Genomic DNA, 20,399 nt, shown 5'->3' with positions numbered 1-20,399 from the left:
TGTACCACATCATGGAAGGCCAAAGCAGTGTTCAATTTCTGGTAGAGGAATCTGACAAAGAAGGAGCTATCCAGAACTCGCGATTATAGACAAAGACTAGTTCCGTTGCGTTCGTTGGTGTGATTGAGAAGCAAGAGCGGCAAAATAGTATAAAAACACGACCTAATCACTTCTGATTGACTTCACTTCACTTCTTGAGCGAAAATCTTCTAAAATTGAGCTTTATTTCTTTGTGAGGATAAGTGATGTTCTTAGAAATCCCACGACGACAATCTCAAGTAATGCACGTCCATATTGTACGTGTTTTGGTAGTGATGGAATCCTTGGCATCCGTATCATTGTACAGGTCCATCATGTTTCTTTAATCCTTCTTGTATGCCTGCTCTTCTGCTAAATGTGCTGTGAGTTCTTTTGGAAATTTGAGGTGGTTGCAATGTTCAACATACTGATTAAAGCACGTCTCCCAGCGTATAATCGCTTACCTACATGCTTTAACGCTGATCCATTATGATCGCGCTAATTTCATTATAAATTTTACAGGGTGATTGATTAGTGTTATAAAGTTCATTGCCTTCTCTGTCCTTTGACATATCAATTTGAAAATTAGCAGAATTATAGCCGTCATTAGTTTTCACATCATAAAATTATTCACAGTCTTACAGGGTGTTCCAGAATAATGTGCCATATCTATACAACGATTATGTACTTATATCTAATTAGTTGACAATTAATTGTGAGTTGGCTATGATTGATTTGTCAAAAACTGATAATTGACAATGACATGACCTGACAATAGGTACATTTGATTTGTTTTTGACAGATAAATCGTAGCCAACTCATAATTAATTGTCAACTAATTAGATATAAGTACATAATCGTTGTTTGGTACAGAAAAATCGATATATCTCAAGAACTAATAAATAAATTAAGGGAATACTTGATAAAAAAGAAGTAGAGGGTAGATTTCTTCGATAATCACAAAGCGTACAAGGTTATTTATTTGAATAAAATGAGAAAATGATGATTCAATTAATGAAATAAATAATTCTCCAGAATTTTTACTGCTATTCGAATGTTTTAGCGGTAATAGATTTTCATTTCTGAATTCCTCTTATATAGTACAGGGTGTGTTATTGTAATAAGGAGGTTTCCAAATCTGCAATAAAATAAATAAAAAAACTGGAATCTCCTTTTGAGATTGTAAATAATTTTGAAATGTGAAGACTAATGATGGGCTGTAATCCTTCAAATTTCCAGAGGACAAAGGAAAGAATAAACTTTATTATACTAATCAATCAACTTGTATAATCGAAATTATGACTTATTTATCGTAAATTACTTGAAAAAAGTCCCTATTTGCACGCCTTTGTTTGTTGTAAATTCAAAAGAGCGAACAAATTTTACCATGGAATTTGAGTTGATGCACGTATTTCTATTACGGAAAATTTGAATTTCCAATTGAAGAATATTATTTTTGTTCATACAAAATTAAATTCTCTGGATATTATTATGCAAATACAGTAGTTTGTATAAGAAATATCCAATGAAATTTAATTATCGCTCATTCATATGTACATACATTTGGCCTCAATTCACTTATTATACGGGGAGTTGAAACTGCATATTTGTGAAAATATTCTCGTGAATAAAATTTGATTTTTGAAACGTACCAATCATTACTCTGGCAGGTACAGCATTCCATTCTAGCCAGAACGTGATAAACGAAGACGTAACCAATATTATACCTGGTATAAATACTGTTGTGAAGTAAAAAGCTCGATCTCTCGTAAATATTAATTCTACCATTAAACAACTATAGTTCCCTGAAAGTAATCAAAACTAGTTAAAACATACAAACGAAAATTTTATAACTACCACTACCATTAACACTACTTGTGTAATAATTTCCTAAAATGTAGATGTTGATGATCAAGTTTTATGCTCATAATAATAAATTGGTATAAGAAAGTTTAAAGTTCTAAATAATGGAAAACAAAAAAAATTATTGATCAAAACATAACACAAAATTCGAATATGAGAAATTCAGTTCTGAACAAAAATTTAGATTATCAGAAAAGCGATGCTGATCTTCTTTTAGCTCTTAGCCGATGTGGTTATCGAAAATTGATGCAAGATACAAAACAAAGTTACGATTGAATATAAAGAGAAATTTTTCATTATAAAGAAAGAAAGATCGAAAGATCGAAGTCATAGAAATAATGGAAGAATTGATAGCGAATTCATCGGGGAATATTTCAAGTTAAAATTATGTGAAAATTATGTTATCCATGTTATAGGATAAACGAAAATGGTAATAAAAATTAACGAGTAAGTGACAAAAGCAAGATAATGCTAAATATATACAAAAAAAATGTAGACAATAAGACAATACGAATACTAAAGAATAACAAAAATTAATCAAAGTTGAATTAATCAATGATGAAGAAAACTTGCAATTCTATTCATACTTTCACAAATCGGAAACTTCAAATAATGTTTTCATTTTACAAAATTTCGAAAGAGGAATCATAGGATTATTAAGCTTCTGCGAATACAAAAACATCACAAAATTTCAAGTTTCTACGAATAAATTAATTTGAGGAAAAAACTAAAATACTTTCGTTCGACCAGATCAGACCTTTTATACAACGGGAAATAATAAACAAGATCTTTAATCCGTTGCTTCAAGTGATTTTACTATTCCTGAATATACTGGAGATCCTTGATTCTATAATTGGTATGTTTCTTAGTCACAATCGTAAGAATAATATTTCAACTCCATATAATTCTTTTTTTCTGAATTTTATTCTGCAACAAGGGCCAAGACTTCTTAAAATAAACAAATGAAGGAAAATGACAAATTAATTGGTATGCTTAATAAGCACAGGAGCAAACAAGAAAGAATTGTTGGATACGAAAAGTCGGTTGACAACTATTAAGATTTGATTTAATTTTAGAATGTAAACGAATATTTTGGATCATTTGGTAAATTACTATGATAAAAGCCTCTTAACAAGTAGCCCAGAAGGGCCAGAAAACCATATTAAGGTTAGTTTAACACGGCAAGAGACTTGACACCTCACCAACTCCCTCAATTTCTGTCACAACAGAACCTGGATTGCAAAACTATCGATATCTCGTTAAATAACGAGACAACAACTTTTTTCTCTTAATACAAACATCCGCACTTTTTATCGACCTTCTCAAATATGCATCCACTCTCACTACAGCCATTATCATGGGTTACTTCAACTCCTGGAATACTCTTTTTTGTGATACAACAAACAACATATCCGGCAAAATTCTTTCCGATTCTTTATTGTCCCTTCCCCTTTCTCGGATTAAAAACCGGAATCTGGGCTCTTCCATTGTCCACTATATGATATGCCCAGACAGATTAATTACCCTCTTCGAGAACGAATGATCTACAGGCAACCTATTCACCTCATCTAGTGGGGTCAAAGCAAAATCAATTTAAATAGCAACTGATGAAGCTGTATGACAGGAAAAAATAAAAGGGCAACAACGATTCTTCAGAGAAAAATGTTGACAATGTGGAACTCAAGGGGTAAGACAAATAACAAAACAGGAATTAATAAAAGAGAAAGTGAGAATAGAAAAAGTTGAATTTGTATGAAAACCTTTACAGAATGGAAACAGACTCACGAGAAAGGAATTGAAAGCAGGATGCAAATTTAAGGGAAGAAAAGGTAGGCCGAGAAAAATGTGGTTAAGAGGTGTAGCAAATAACAGAACAAGAACCAATTAAAGAGAAAGCGAGGACATAAAAAGTTAAATTAGGATAGAAACCTTTACAGAATGGGAACAGATTCAAGAGAAAGGTGTTGGAAGCTGGATGCAATATTAAGGGAAGAAAAGGTAGGCCGAGAAAAATGTGGTTAAGAGGTGAAGCAAATAATAAAACAAGAACCAATAAAAGTCAAATTAAGAACAGAAAAAGTTGAATTAGTATGGAAACCTTCACATGATGTAAACAGAGTTACAAGAAAGGTGTTGGAAGTAGGATGCAAAATCAAGGGAAGAAGAGGTAGGCCGAGAAGATTGTGGTTAAGAGGTGAAGCAATTAATACAACAAGAACCAATAAAAGTCAAATTAAGAACAGAAAAAGTTGAATTAGTATGGAAACCTTCACATGATGTAAACAGAGTTACAAGAAAGGTGTTGGAAGTAGGATGCAAAATCAAGGGAAGAAGAGGTAGGCCGAGAAGATTGTGGTTAAGAGGTGAAGCAATTAATACAACAAGAACCAATAAAAGTCAAATTAAGAACAGAAAAAGTTGAATTAGTATGGAAACCTTCACATGATGGAAACAGAGTCACAAGAAAGGTGTTGGAAGCAGGATGCAAAATCAAGGGAAGAAGAGGTAGGCCGAGAAGAATGTGGTTAAGAGGTGAAGCAATTAATACAACAAGAACCAATAAAAGTCAAATTAAGAACAGAAAAAGTTGAATTAGTATGGAAACCTTCACATGATGGAAACAGAGTCACAAGAAAGGTGTTGGAAGCAGGATGCAAAATCAAGGGAAGAAGAGGTAGGCCGAGAAGAATGTGGTTAAGAGGTGAAGCAAATAATAAAACAAGAACCAATAAAAGTCAAATTAAGAACAGAAAAAGTTGAATTAGTATGGAAACCTTTACAGAATGGGAACAGATTCAAGAGAAAGGTGTTGGAAGTAGGATGCAAAATCAAGGGAAGAAGAGGTAGGCCGAGAAGATTGTGGTTAAGAGGTGAAGCAATTAATACAACAAGAACCAATAAAAGTCAAATTAAGAACAGAAAAAGTTGAATTAGTATGGAAACCTTCACATGATGGAAACAGAGTCACAAGAAAGGTGTTGGAAGCAGGATGCAAAATCAAGGGAAGAAGAGGTAGGCCGAGAAGAATGTGGTTAAGAGGTGAAGCAAATAATAAAACAAGAACCAATAAAAGTCAAATTAAGAACAGAAAAAGTTGAATTAGTATGGAAACCTTTACAGAATGGGAACAGATTCAAGAGAAAGGTGTTGGAAGCAGGATGCAAAATTAAGGAAAGAAGAGGTAGGCCGAGAAGATTGTGGTTAAGAGGTGAAGCAAATAATAAAACAAGAACCAATAAAAGTCAAATTAAGAACAGAAAAAGTTGAATTAGTATGGAAACCTTTACAGAATGGGAACAGATTCAAGAGAAAGGTGTTGGAAGCAGGATGCAAAATTAAGGAAAGAAGAGGTAGGCCGAGAAGATTGTGGTTAAGAGGTGAAGCAAATAATACAACAAGAACCAATAAAAGTCAAAGTGAGAACAGAAAAAGTTGAATTATTATGGAATCCTTCACATGATGGAAACAGAGTCACAAGAAAGGTGTTGAAAGAAGGCTGCAAAATTAAGGGAAGAAAAGGTAGGCAGAGTAGAATGTGAAGAGATATGGGATCAGAAAGAAAAAACTTAATAGGAATAAGAATAAAAGTAGGAGACAGACACATAGAATGAAAACTTGGGTACATGAGAAAGAGAAACTTTACTCATTCTATACTAATAAACATCAATTCAACATTCTTGTCATTCAATAAAACCAATGATGCTAAATTGGGACATGTCGTTTACATTATTATCGCATGTAAAAATCGTGATTAGAAATGATAATAAAATACTAGTTTAAAAAACGAAAAGTATTGTTCAAACTATTGAATTTATTTGAAATTACATATTCTTTCTATATTGCTTCCGTTTAAATGACAAATCCAAAGTAATCATACTTGAGTTTCTTTGTATTTTACTACGTACAGATTGCAAAAATGTTTATTGCAGTCGCCATAATACCCGCGGGCCGAGAGTTTTTTGACACCCTAGTGCAGTAGATAGTTGAAAATGGGTAAATGTGATTTTTAATTATGTTAGGATACAACACAAATATAAATGAAAATTCGCTTCCTCTTACCTCTCCAACTAGATTTGATTGGGCACACTAATGTTGAATTATTTATGAGGTAAGCATTCAAAGTCATCAAGCTTGGGGATTTGCGTAAAACGTCTTCGTCGTTTTTCCAAACGTACTTGATTGCCGTCATCTCATAAGATACTAAAAACACAAGCAGGAACTTTCATATAATCGAAGCCTCTCGTTCTAAATGATTTGAGTTATTACGATTTGCCTTGTCAGTCTGTTATAAGCATCCATTCAATGAATTCATCCTTATCACACATTTCAAACACAAAAATAACAATACTCACTACTTTCCATTGAAAATGTACACGTTGGGTCGTCGAAGGGAAAAATATTTAAACTTCCTTGACAGGATAAAATTAAATGTCTCCTACAAAAAAAAATAAGCGTTGAAATATTCACTTTTGCATCGTTTTATCTTCTTACACGAGATAGTACGATCATTTTAAATATAACAGAATATTCTAAATATTTTCAATAGTTTTTCTTGATAACAGCTTTCGAGCTTTGTATTGTTCGAACAGCACGAAATCAAAATTCCAAATGACAAATCATTTAAAAGAAAGACCTCGAAGAAAAGTTCATCCTTAGAAAAGAATTTTCGACTACAGACAAAGTTTTTGTCAATATTAGGAGGATTATTCTGTACAGAGCATTCAATTCAATAGCTTTCAACTCGATTTTAATTTTTGTCTTGTATTCTTCACAATTTTATTTTTAGCTGTATGACCACACATGACTTTTGGAGACTTTGTTAGTTGTTGTGCACCTTTAATCAAAGCTCTAAAAGCATCTGATACTGGTGACACGATTTCAACAATAAATTGTACAATCAACTTGTCCAAATTAACATATCTAGAACCAGTTGTAATCTGCACAAAAGACCCACTTTTAAATGCTTCAAGAAATTCGTATTAGAAATAATACTACCCCTTATAACTTTTGGACATACATTGCATGTTGCAAATATATCCACAACATTTACATCGACTTGTTTAATATCTTTAAAGCAATGCTTCGAAATTTGTGGTGTACCCAAATTGTTTTCTATCTCTTGATCCCTGAAAACCCAAATAGTGTTAGATTAGGTTAAAAAAGGAATATGAAACCCCCGGGGTAAAAGAAATACAAAAATGACCCACATCAAAATCAATAATTCATTGATGTTCGTTGTTTTGCAAGCACTGACATAAATCTTCAGGTCAGTGAGGTCGGTGCTTGTATATGTGTGACATTAGTAAGAAGAGTCGCCATCTATCGATGTGATGTTGGACTAATAATGACACAAATGCAAATACATATCTTGTATCTTATATTTGAGATACTTGTATCTTAGTTAAGTCAAATCTCCGCCTATCTCAATACAATTTAGTTATTTTAACAAAGGGACGTCACTGAATAGGTCAGAACTTTCTTTCGCCGATATTCAAGAGTATAAGGACTACACCTGTGTGAAGATTGTTTGAAAACAGTTATTACCTCATAAGATAGTTTACACTTCCATTTCTGTATATCCTCAGCGAGAAATGCATCGGTATAATTGGGTCTTTGAAATCCCCGTGCATAATGAAATAGGTATCGGGAATCCAGATATCGCTGTGGTGGTGAATGGCATTTAAATAGTCGTATTGGCTTTGATTAGAATATTTCAATCTTGGATCGTACCATTGCTGTTGCAATAAAAACTCTACTTCATATTTCTGAAACGAGAAAATGCATTTCCATTATCTAATCGCAACAAATATTCCATCACAAAACAACAAACAAACAAGAAATATACGTTTTAGGTTAATATATGTTTTAGGTTAGGTTAGGCTGGGTAAGTTCAAAGTTAGGTTATTAATTTTAGGGTTATGAACATTTTATTTGTATATAATTCCATCACTCTTAATTGTAACCAAAATAATTGTGTAGGAAGTTGAAAGAATCCAACCAAAAAATGACGAGGTCATAAATTAGATGCAAATATAACTTGTATATTAAATACAAGAAATTTAATTTAACCTGATCCAGCATAACCTAAACTGACGCGTTTAGGTTATGTTAGATGTATGTAGATAGTGGGGTGTCATAAACAGTGCTATCCAAGGGATATATTGTGTCTTTTTGATATGAACTCTCTTTTCATTTTCTTCTAGTCAGAAATCCAAATCCTCCTCCAGAAAAGTTAGCAAACACAACCCCACGCAACCCCAGCCCTGAAGAGGAGCAATTCCTATATCAGTGCGCACTCCAACAAACCCTCCTCCTATTAAAATTTCCCTTTTCCTACCAAATTATATCCAACGAATCTCTCTTTTATATTCGCTGGTAAGTTTTCTTAATACAAACTTTACTTTAATTCGAAGTGTAGATAGGTAGAGGACGATTTCGAATACATTCCGAGGTTTCATTGATAAACTATGTTTTCTATACACACAATACCCTGATCGGTTGCGCGAGGCATTGGATAGACAAGACAAAATTTAGTGAACCAATCAGTAATTATTAAAACAAATCTCTCACCAGATTTTGATTTTGGATAAGGACTTTCCAAATCAGCCGTAATCCATTGACATGGAGAGTTAATATCCTTATAATGATCCATAACACCAGCTTTAGGTGAATTTTGGGTTTCACAAGAAACACAAAATGAACATTCATTCACAGAGCTCCTGAGTTTTGACCAATAGTATAATTCAGAGAAACAAGAAATATTTTTAGATATGCTTAAATGAGCACCTGGTTCATTGCCATGAAATAACATAAATTCTGTTAGGGGTAGAAACAACAATTTTCCAATTGGATAACTTACTTTAATTAGAAAAGCAGTTACTAGTTAACATCTATGCTTTTTTCTTTTCATTGCTCATTTTTTCACTATTCTTCTATTTAGTCTTCCATTTAGCCTTCCATTTAGTCTTCCATTTAGTCTTTCATTTAGTCTTCCATTTAGACTTCCATTTAGTCTTCCATTCAGTCTTCCATTTAGTCTTCCATTTAGTCTGCCACTTGGTCTTCTATTTAGTCTTCCATTTAGTCTGCCACTTGGTCTTCTATTTAGTCTTCCATTTAGTCTTCCATTTAGTCTTCCATTTAGTCCTCCATTTAGTCTTCCATTTAGTCTTCCATTTAGTCTGCCACTTGGTCTTCCATTCAGTCTTCCATTTAGTCTTCCATTTAGTCTGCCACTTGGTCTTCTATTTAGTCTTCCATTTAGTCTTCCATTTAGTCTTCCATTTAGTCTTCCATTTAGTCCTCCATTTAGCCTTCCATTTAGTCTTCCATTTAGTCTTTCATTTAGTCTTCCATTTAGACTTCCATTTAGTCTTCCATTCAGTCTTCCATTTAGTCTTCCATTTAGTCTGCCACTTGGTCTTCTATTTAGTCTTCCATTTAGTCTTCCATTTAGTCTTCCATTTAGTCTTCCATTTAGTCCTCCATTTAGTCTTCCATTTAGTCTTCCATTTAGTCTTCCATTTAGTCTTCCATTTAGTCTCTTCAATATGTGAGTCCAACTAAACTTTCTCGTTGTTAATCACCACAATCTTGTTGTTTTGGCTTTTCTTTTCGTAGATTGATGAGTTCACAAATAAAGGTATTCCTTGAATTTCTTGTTAAACTTTTCTTCAAACATTCTGAATATTCGTTTGTTTATGTAATGTGGCACAGTAGTTACTTCTGATTTATTTATTCTAGTATTGGATTTTATAAAGAAATTATTTTGTTATTGACCTCCCACTTCATTCGAAAATTTAATAAAACCTCGGAATGTATTCGAAATCGTCCTCTACTTATCTACACAGCATAGTCTACTAATTTCAAAGTTCAAGTTTTACATCGATAATTCCCTGACTTTTTATATTTTGATAATTCAATTTTTCAATATCAAATCATCGTTTTTCTGGTCAAACAAAAAAATTGTATATTATACATCGGAAAAGTACTAGATTTTAGCTTTTTCTCTTGTATAATAAATAAATATTCATCAAGAAAAGTTACAATTAATAATATAATAGAAATTCTTGATTAAAATCATAGTTGCAATAATTTTTTATTGATTTTAGAGTAACCTTTCCTAGCACCTTGTTAAGTATTGACCTAGTACGATGCAGTTGTCACGTAATTGCATGAGTAGATATCTGGAGACTTAGAGGTAAAGAAAAAAGTCAGAGAATTTCCAGAATTGCCTCGGTGGCGACGATAAAGCAGATATCTGTAATTTAATTATTAATATTCGTGTGTAAAATATATCGTTATATTATTATCAAAGGTCATTTGATCAGGAATTACCGTGAATCATGCTTCTTACTATCGACTGGACGTTGATGGAAAATGTGAATAAACCATATTTTAATTCAGTCAACGTTATACCAGGGAAATATGAAAGTATCACCGTCAGTAAGCGTATCAAACGTATCAAATCAAAGAAATCTATGAGTCAATTAAGTAAAATTTTCGCTAAATGACAAATGAAATAATGTCAAATGAGAAGTAGATATACAGAGTACGTCAAAGGAAATGGTATTCATCAATTTTTTATCAAATGGTCGAACAAGCCGATTTTTGTTCATAATATTCATAACAGAAGCAAAGAATGGATAAAAAGTTGACATCAGTCTATATTTTTGAAGGTGATAAATTAATATTTTCCCTACGTTTCACACATCGTGTGTTCCTTATTTAAAAGAGAGGAAAAGTGAGATTGGAAGGGAGGTAGTTGACAAATGACAGGTGTCTGTATAGTTGAAGTATGTTCCGCTTAGAATAAAAATCGATGTGTATCAATATTTTCTGGTAATATGATGAATACTACCAAATATAGATGTGGAAGGTTATATGTGATCCACTCTGTATTAAACCTAACATATTCGAGGCACAATAATAAACGAGAGAAAGTAGAAACTAGAAAATTATTTATTCATTTATATATAAACAAGAAGGTGAAGAAGGGAAAGCTGCTGTTACGAGGGTAGTTTCGAGAGCACGTGCGAAACATTTGGTGAAAGTGGATATTAGACTGATGTTTTACGGAGCGTAGAGAACAGTCAGGATAGCATAATCTCATTTTTTAGTGTACTTATAGCCATGGGCGAAAAGGACATACCAGTATCTGTTGCGCACGCATCATTTGTTTTTTGGTAAAAGATAATGTGAAATCTGAGGAAATTTTCGGAAATTACTGAAGAAATGAGTGCCTCTTCAAGACTCGAGAGGATGAATGGTGTTCCGCTTTTCTAATAAGCCGAAAAGTGGTGGTAAACTTGCCCTTGAACAAATGTTACCGATAAAAACGTCATCGCTGTAGAAAAACTCATTTTGGGAAACCGACTCATTCCTGTACGTGATAAGGCTAAGGAACTGCAAATTTTTATCCAAATGGGTACCAAGAGTTCTGATTTTTGAGCAGAAATTGATTCCAAATCTCTCTTTTCATATAGTATCGAAAAGTGTATCGGAAAAAACGTCACTCAGAAAGGAAATAACAAAGAAAAACCGTCTTCAAAGATAATTACCATACCTGGAACTTGCCAAAATTGTGGTATCAAAACAACAAACGAGACATGAACAGAAATGTTCTCAAATTGCTCTAAAACAGCAGAAAGAACTGGAATTAGAGTACAAGGGTCTAGAAACGAATACTTGGTCACACTAAAGATTTTTCAAGCAGAAATAATATACACAACCAAAAAATGCATCCATTTCAATCCAGATAGGAACTATTACAAACGAAAGATCAACATCCTGTTCATTAGAGGTCTAAGCTTCAATATCATGAAATTCAAAATAATATGGAAATGCCAGGACCTGTTAAACCAGATACGCAAGTAAAATATAGTTACTCTGCAATGGATTCCGACCCATCGGAGTGGAGGGAAACAGACTCACTAAAATAGAGGCAGACACACCCTTCATAGGACTTGAACCCTTCTGTGGTATCAGCTACTGTCGTCTCAATTGACAGCTGAAGACGCTAGACTTTGCAGATAATGCAGCGTGTAGATTCTCTTGCGCAGAGGTCAAAACCTCTTGAAGTATGAGACACTACGGAAATTCGGAGTACTACCTGGGAAAGTATGGTATAGAATACGAAGATCTGTGACATCTACAGCCATAGCAACATCTAAACTTTTTAAGAGCAGTGTGATCAATAGATCAGCTGTATTTCTTCATACTAGTATTTGTTGTAATTAGAAAGTATCCATCGTTCAAAATTTGAATCTGATAATAATAAGTACTCACCAAACTCGACTCATCCGGAGATGCCAAACTCAGAAGTAAAACACTTACGTTAACTGTCAAAGACTCTGTAACAATAAAGATCAATTTATGATAGTTATCCAAATAATTTGTTTATGCTGATATTTTCAATGATTTTTTTTTCAAAAATGTAACTAATCTTCAACTAATTTGAGATCTTGTGATATTGACAGTAGATTATGTATTAAATGTATTACACGTTTCTTTTTGACTCCTACGCCTATCACCTTTTCCTAATATCATTAAAATATCAATTCGTTCTTTTTCGTATTAACGATAGCTATAATAGCTAAAAACGAAAAATATACAGGGTGATCTAGTTGGTACAACAAAGTTCATTATTTTTCCGGAAAAAGGAAAGATCTGACAACAATGTAAATACCATTAGACCCTTTCGCACAAAAATTTATAAAAATCGTACAAGCCGTTTACGAGGTAATTGAGGTGTTCCATATATAAAACTCACCCTGTATTCATTAGTTTTATAATGATAAGCTTAGATTTGAGAAAACAAACAGAAAGTTAGGTTGGATTCAATGGATATTAACGAAATAAATAATTTTTTAGATTTCTCACTACTATTCGAATGCTCTGATCGCAACAATCATATCTTGATTCTTGTATTGTTTTTTACATTATACAGGGTGTTGATCGTGTTACGATTTTTATGGAAAAAATGTAGCTTTGATATGATACACAAACAGGTAAAAACGACTCCATAAATACATAAACAAAGAAATGTTGGAACTTCTTGATACAGTTTGCACCAAGCCTTTTGAACTTGTGTGAAAAGTGATAGTTATAGCCCAGTTAAATAGTTAGTAACCATAATAATGAGGTGAATCAAGTGAATTATTGGGAATACTTGGGACAGTAAAGTATATTGGGTTAAATGTAAAATTTAATTTAATTTTTTGACTAAGATAAATGTTTAAAGTATCTGTAAACAACTCAAATAGCGTTTTGAGAACGTTCACCATTAATATTGTCAAATTTTATGATGGTAATATCAAATTTGACATACTCACATCAGTGTTGCCATATCTCAAAGTTTGAGTAGCAACCCACAAATTATCAATGGATATAAAATGACTGATAATACCACCCTGCATCAAAATCAAAATGAGCAAAGATCAAGGTTAAGCAGCTTTTCACGATGATTTTAAAAATTCAATCATCAATGGGTCAGTGAAGAATCTGTATTTTGCCTATTTCAACTTAATATTTTGAAATCACTCAAGAAACATCTGAGTGGACACTTTTTATTGATTCCTTTCAAAGAAGTTTGAGGAGAGTTCGTCTAAATAATGGAAATAAGTACGCCTCAATTTCAGTTGCCCATTCCGTTTACTTGGAGGAAACATGGTGAAATTTAGGGGCCCTATTGGGCAACATTAAATATGCGGAGCACCAATGGCTTGTGTGTGACGATTTCAAAATGATATGCCCTTTGATAGGTCAAAGCTGGGCTAGAGATCGTGACAAACACTGGAAACAAAAATTGTGCCCTAAACTATAAAATTTTGTACCTACCCATCCTGCATGAACCTTTGATTGACCATAAGAAGATTGCTTGCTTCAAGTATTTTTCAGAAAAAGTCAAGACGGGAATTTTCGTAGGTCCATAAATCCGAATTCAGATGGAAGAAGCAAATTTTGGAAAAGTATTATTCAGAAAGAAAAACTAGCTTATATTAGCTTTATAAAAATGTTCGCGGGTTTCCTGGGCAAGAATAAATATCCCAAAAACCTACTAGGACCAAATTACGTCGTTATAAAAATCTTGAATGAAACATGATCGTGAAAGAGCACTGCCTACATTCCCACCTTGATTATTTACCTCAGAACCCAGTGAATTACATTGAAGAGCATGGTGAGCCGTTACACTAAGACATAAAAGAAATAGAAAAACTGTACCAAGGTAGGTGGAATAAAAATATGTTAGTCGAATGAAATTAGATTATAAAACCGAACAAAATCTAAACGTGATGGAGCTGGTTCCCGGACTATAAGAACTCAACCGTATCGTTCTTATTACTGAGCAAACATGCATAATGGCCACATAGAGATACGTTCATATCGAACTCATTCTATAATATCCAGAAGAGATAGTGGTGACAGTTAATTGAAAATTTATCAAAGCTTCTGTGTGACCATGAAAATTCAAATAATAGCTTCGAAGTTCCCAGTTATTCTTTTGTTTACATTTATCTATCCCGAGAAAATGGAAAAACGAAAACTTATTTGTGAAATATTATATTGAAAACATTACAACTAGCTGACTCGGTAGACTTCGTACTGCCTCAATCGATATATACAAGACTTTTGGATAAAATAAACTTGAAACAAACAATAGGAATCTTTTTTTATTAAAACAAATAAAAAAAATGCTTGGTATGATTGAAGTTTTATTATTATTATCGATTGCTTACTTACAAAACAGAGTTTTTAATAAACCAAATTTTTTGTTTGATTGTCCATGCACAAAACAAGGAAACTGCAAGTTCCTATCAAATTTCCAACGACTGGCCTTGCGATTTATTTATGGTCAACGCAAATGCCAGACGTACCTGAAATTGTAAACGTTTAAAATCGAATGGTGAATCCGTTGGAATCATCAGTATACGCGGGATCAAGAAATCATTTCCTACGTATTTTTCTTTCATGATTGTTCGCAATTCTGATCTGTCTCTCTCTGGTCATCAGTACGTTTAACATGTGACGTAGCCCGCCCACTGAATGCGACGATCTCCTCGGAATCATAAGTTGTAATTAATAAAAATGTTCTGTTGTTATTTGGGTTCTTTGTTGAAAAATAATGAAGAAATGATACTTGTTTTGATTAACTAAACTTTTTATGAACAGTCGTTGGATTGTTGCTCAATACTTAAAAATTCTTAAAATTACAAATTGGAACACGTTTGCCTGTCACAATGTTTTATGTCATACTGTCACTGTCACTGAACATATCTAAGAGTGCTTGTCCCTTGCCAACTTAAATAAATTAAAAATTTATATAAAAATGGCTACCAACTATACAAAACAAAATAGTGTGAGATAGGGATACGTTGGGTCAACTGTTAATTTGATCAATTATCAACAAGTTCTCGCGCACTTAGCAGTAATCGTCACTCCCAAAGATTGAATGATGCGCTTTTTGTCTGGGGTATCGCTCGACATATTAGTTGGTTGTCAAATGTCAAATATTATGGTTATGTGATGAAATTTGACGTTTCAACTTTTCTTCGAGTCTTTATAAAAATGTGATATTGACAATTTGCGTATTTATATTAATCAATAATAATAATTAATAATTTGATTTGATAAATTATATACAGTCATATATTTCATTGTCACGATTCTCAAAATCTCAAGGGAAATTTTTCATTTAATTTTTAAGCAGTCTAAAGATTTTCGTTTCTCTTTATTTATTCAGGTGATTGTCGTTCATGGAATCGTGGATTTTTACTGGACAAATGGATTAGTCATGGCTGACACTTGATTAATATTGCAATCGATATGTTTTTCGAAGTAAATCCCATATGATATTTGAAAAAAATGTACATGTTATTATTTGACAAGATCTTAAAGAGATAATGAAACTACTTTTTTCAAGGTATGAAAATATTGCCTAATGACGTATGATAGAATTTTTTTCGCTCTATATTGTAAACAACGCATTTTGATACTGTTTTGAAGGTATCGATTGCCCTTGACAAAGGGGCTGCAAGTCAATCCTTGGGTTATTTTAATTTTCCATTTCATCAACACCGTTAAACTAACAATGGTTTATATTAAAGTATTGAAAAATATTTCAAAAATCCGCTTGATAAAGGTTTAGAATGCACTAAAAGTGAAAAAGGAAAGAATAGGTGTCAAGGTGGACAAGGTTGGTACGTATGACGTCAGACGAAAAAATTCTTCAGTCTAGCCATTCATTTGTTGAAAATGGTATTACAAAACCCTACTGACGTAATGTAATTTATGATTAAGTATGATTGAAATATTGACAATTAGAAGTTTTGAAGTTGATAATTCAATGTGGTTGTTTCGAGTTTCTATTAGCTTATCACGCCGATATTATTGTTACGACATGCACTTTGAAGCCGGTCCTGTCCGGTTATGATGAAAGTCCATGATTTGGCGAATACGCAGAAAGCGACGGCGTCTTTGATATTACCTTCATTACAATTTTTTATCAAATCGGCGAGTCGTGTATCTTGGCACCAATTTTTAGAGTTGAAGTCTTGTTTGTTCGTTTGGTTATTTTCTAGAATTTTTGAGAAATATGTTTTGGGTATAAAATATATATAATTTGTTTAGCAGCTAGAGTTTAGTTTATAATTAAAATTCATATTGAACGGAACGAAAAGTAACCGTCGAAATTATATAAGTTAGTTAAGTCCAGTCCAAGTGTTTATGTGAATAAAGAGAAAGACAGTGTGTATAAATTTTCTCCGCCGTTTGAAAAAAGCTTAATTGAGTTAGGAAATAAATAAAACATTACATTATTATTGAAAATGCCGCGACCAAGACGATTCGAACCATTGCGCATGAAAGGACTGAACAAAACCAAGAAATCGAACCTGAAGAGCGCTACGTTATGTTGGCTTGTCTTCATGCTTCCCTTTTATAAGAGCAAAGCGATGCAGCCCGCGAAATCGTTGATTAAAACTCAGAAATCAACAACTAGATAATTTCAAACATACAAGAACAAATTTATGAAGTACTGATTTGATTCGAGGAGTGTTGCCATACTATTGCAGTACTTTTACTGCGTTCGCATTGAGCCAAAAGACGTTGTTTGCGAATATTGCGAAGCATTAATGTTTTGCGGCGAAACGCAAGGATTGTGCTGCCTTAATGGGAAAGTGATATTGCTATTATTAAGTCCGCAACATCAGTATTGTCTTTTATAGGGACAGCCTTGTACAATCTAAAGATAGCAAAAATAACTTTTTCAATCGATTTTTTAGCAAAAAGGAACTCTGTCAGATCTGTTATTCGTCACCTGTCCATGTAGTAGAGTCTAAAATTGTCATTTTCGAGCACCTTCTGCGGCAGTATACGAATTGAGAATACCGAGCTTGTTGGCAGGTTTCTGGTGGATGATGTTGCACACACATGGTTATGCCAGTGTAGATAGTCGGTATTAGCTAAAAACTACAAGCAGATGTTATATGTTGGATGGTTGGATGTTTGTTGGCACTTTCTGCATGTGTCAGATTGAGTGTTGACATCCTTAATAACATTTTTCTTTTAGTTAATGTGTTAATAACTTGATCCTGGATAGCCATCATGAAGCCTTCGGTTTCTGGAAATAGGTTGCCGCTAGTTTGAAGCCACCTGTTTGAAGCTTCTTTGTCAACATGCGGTTGGTTGTGATGGTGTCTACCATGACCACTGCTCCAGCTTCTCGGTGTCCAATACTACAAGTCAGATTCTGGCTATGCGAGGTTGAGGGTGAATAATCCTTATCCGCTTTGGATATAATCTGGTGTTGAGATTTCCGATTTAGTATGAAATAATTCACGTAGTTTCATTAACTGTCGAGAGTGCAGGTTAAGAAGGTCAATCAAGCCTCTCCTACACTTTTCGGGGTAACGTTAGTCTAATAGTGGATGACTTCGGGTGGTGGTTGTTGTTCTTCGTCATCATTGTTTGTGTCAACCTCTGAATACCCTCTAGCTCTGTTTTCGTCTACTTCAGGAGTCCAAAAGAGTACGTTAAAACGTTTGTGGTATAGGTGTTGATTACCTGCATTTAATTCAGATTTATTGATCCTGGATTCTAGCTTTTGCCTGCTTGTATTTCAGCAGCTTAGCCTGTGGAAAACCTAGGTATTTGTAGGTTTTTCCGTTTTCCATCGCCTATACGATATCTCCGTTGAAAAGGTGCACATCTCCGTTCATGATAATGCCTTTTTCGATATCTGGAGTCTTGCACTTGGACAATCCAAACTCCATATGTATATCGGTGGAAAATCGATGTGTTATATCGAGAAAATGATTGATTTGACGCTTATTCGCAGCTTATTGTTTGATACCGTCCATATAAAGAAGATGGTACAGTTGGTGTCTCTGTTCGCTTTAATGTTGAATCCGTACTTTGTATAATTGAGCATGGTAGAACCCTTACTTATGGGTATTTTGTCAGTACTGAGATAGTTTGGACTGATTTGAAGATGCAGGTTCGTTCGCTATCTCTTCATCGTTGTTAAAAGGAAGCTTATAATAGTTGGGTGAACTTTGTAAATCTGCAAGACCTCCACAAGCCATGAATGAGTTTTTTGTTCAAGTACTACAGGAGACGACTAGCTTTAGTATACTGTGTGAAATGAGATATCCATTTTATTATTATGTAGATCAATGTTTTCCATTTTTCTTAAATTTCGATATTAAGCTGTCAGCTTCATATGGAATTAAATTGATGGAAAACTCAGTCTATATTACACGATAAGGAGGAAAAATCTCATATACTTCGCTAAATGTCTCTTTTTATAAAAAATTGACCTTTCAAACTACCTCGATCAAAATGTTTTATCTTATTTTGATCCATTTGTCTTTTCTTCGATTCTCCCGTATTTGTCTTTTTGTCTTTGAGTCCGTGTGTCCGGGTTTTTGTGTTTTGTATTACAAACTGTTTTTGTTCTTGGTCCGGTTCCCTAAACGTTTTTCTATAGTGAAGCATCTTAAAGTTTTTTAATCTATTCGATTCTTTTTTACCAAAGTTTTTCATTCATCACTATTCATATAAATTTTCTCTTCGTTAAGAGTTTTTTCGTTTTTCATAATCTTCTTTTCATCTTCATCACTTTCCAAATCGATAACGCCTCCTTTATCTTTCAAACCACTCTAATTATGTTTTGAATTGTACAGGTATTCCTAGATGTCTATCTTCTCTTCCTTTAACTGCTTGTTTTTTTTTTCGTTACCTTCATACTCGTTTTGTTATTCCTCTTCAGGGATCACTCTTTAACTCTTTCATCATCTGTATTAGCATATTCATTTTATTATATTTTCCGTATTTTCTTGGTGGTGTAATTAAGTCCTCATCATTTCGTATTCCATTTCTTTTGTTTATTGTTAAATCTGTGTTTTTTCACGTACTTCGTAATAATTTACGTTATATCAATTTTCTATATAAGGTAAGGACTTTTTGTGACCTAAAAATTGTCTATTTTTAGCTCACAGGTTAATTATTTATCGTTCTAATCTATTTATGTTTTTTTGATGGAAGGGTTTTTATCGTTTCAAATTACTTATTCAATTTTAGATGTTTGTTCTTTTACTTGGCTCGTAAAAAATTAAAATTCACTTACAGGATGATGTAACCTAATAGTCCTATATTAGACGTGTCTTGAGCGAGCGAATCGCTTCTAAGCAATATTTTGTTTATGCAGAAATATCTTTTTTCTACCCAGCAGTTAGGGATTACAGACAGGCCAACTTAAAGTTGTGGCATCATCTTTAAACACGTTAACTCCAAAAACTGACCGCTCTCCAATTTCATGCATCTATTTGATGAGAATAGCTAAGCCAACACCAGAGATAACGTGTTGTGGTCGTTCTATATAATGCCTCTTTTGACGTTTTCGATATATTCTTCACTTGCTAGAAGGGTTATCTGTTATCTAAGATACCATCTCCACACTATGGGAATCACGGATACCCCGGAATGCCTTTGGTGTAATCAGGGTGAAGAAACTGCAGACCACGTCTTCAGCACTCAACACGCTTAGCTCAAGATTTGTGATTTTGAAAATCGATTTAGAAATATGTCTTTAGAGCCTCATAATGTTGTGTATTAAAGGCAAAGTGAAATCCCACCGACGGAAGCATTTCCTGGTGTTAAAAAAATCCACATAACTTCATTCGTGACCTCCTTTTATATTGTTAAAATTGTAAAAGAAACCTGGTATTGTGAATGATTTAAGAATTGAGGCTTCTCCGTTGAGCACTACCTCATTACCTTAATAATTACTTTGTGAATTTAGCCAAATTTTTACCAATTCTATGACTCTTTCCTATACTTCTAATGTTAATGTTGACTTACACAGTTTTTTCTACTAAATTTTTTTCTGGTACCGATGGGTTTACATTAAACGTATTTTATAGTCTGCCAGAATGCACATCAAAACACCTCTCCACTTTATTGAACATTTCGTTTTAAAATGGCAATTTCTAAATTGTTTTAAGAGGACAATAATAATA

At 33.4% G+C, this 20,399-nt stretch overlaps 1 protein-coding gene across 12 annotated transcripts in view; it reads right to left on the bottom strand.

Moving 5' to 3' along the window:
* LOC130446395 (glutamate-gated chloride channel) overlaps positions 1-20,399 on the bottom strand; it is a 135,245-nt gene that overhangs the window by 50,236 nt on the left and 64,610 nt on the right. For 9 of the 12 annotated variants that reach the window (XR_008910142.1, XM_056782630.1, XM_056782631.1 and 6 more), the window contains 5 exons: positions 12,169-12,233; positions 7,426-7,646; positions 6,234-6,316; positions 5,941-6,081; positions 1,671-1,823 (listed from right to left, as the gene is read on the bottom strand). Coding sequence is in view for 11 of the 12 variants with exons in the window: in XM_056782630.1 (XP_056638608.1) it covers positions 1,671-1,823; positions 5,941-6,081; positions 6,234-6,316; positions 7,426-7,646; positions 12,169-12,233 (663 nt within the window). In the remaining variant the exon portion in view is untranslated. The remainder of the gene's footprint in view (positions 1-1,670; positions 1,824-5,940; positions 6,082-6,233; positions 6,317-7,425; positions 7,647-12,168; positions 12,234-20,399) is intronic. The other 3 variants (XM_056782641.1, XM_056782639.1, XM_056782640.1) reach the window with 1 other exon arrangement.

The sequence above is a fragment of the Diorhabda sublineata genome, chromosome 7 (genome assembly GCF_026230105.1).
Source record: "Diorhabda sublineata isolate icDioSubl1.1 chromosome 7, icDioSubl1.1, whole genome shotgun sequence".
Lineage (NCBI taxonomy): Eukaryota > Metazoa > Arthropoda > Insecta > Coleoptera > Chrysomelidae > Diorhabda > Diorhabda sublineata.
This window is presented reverse-complemented; position numbering and strand designations above follow the sequence as displayed.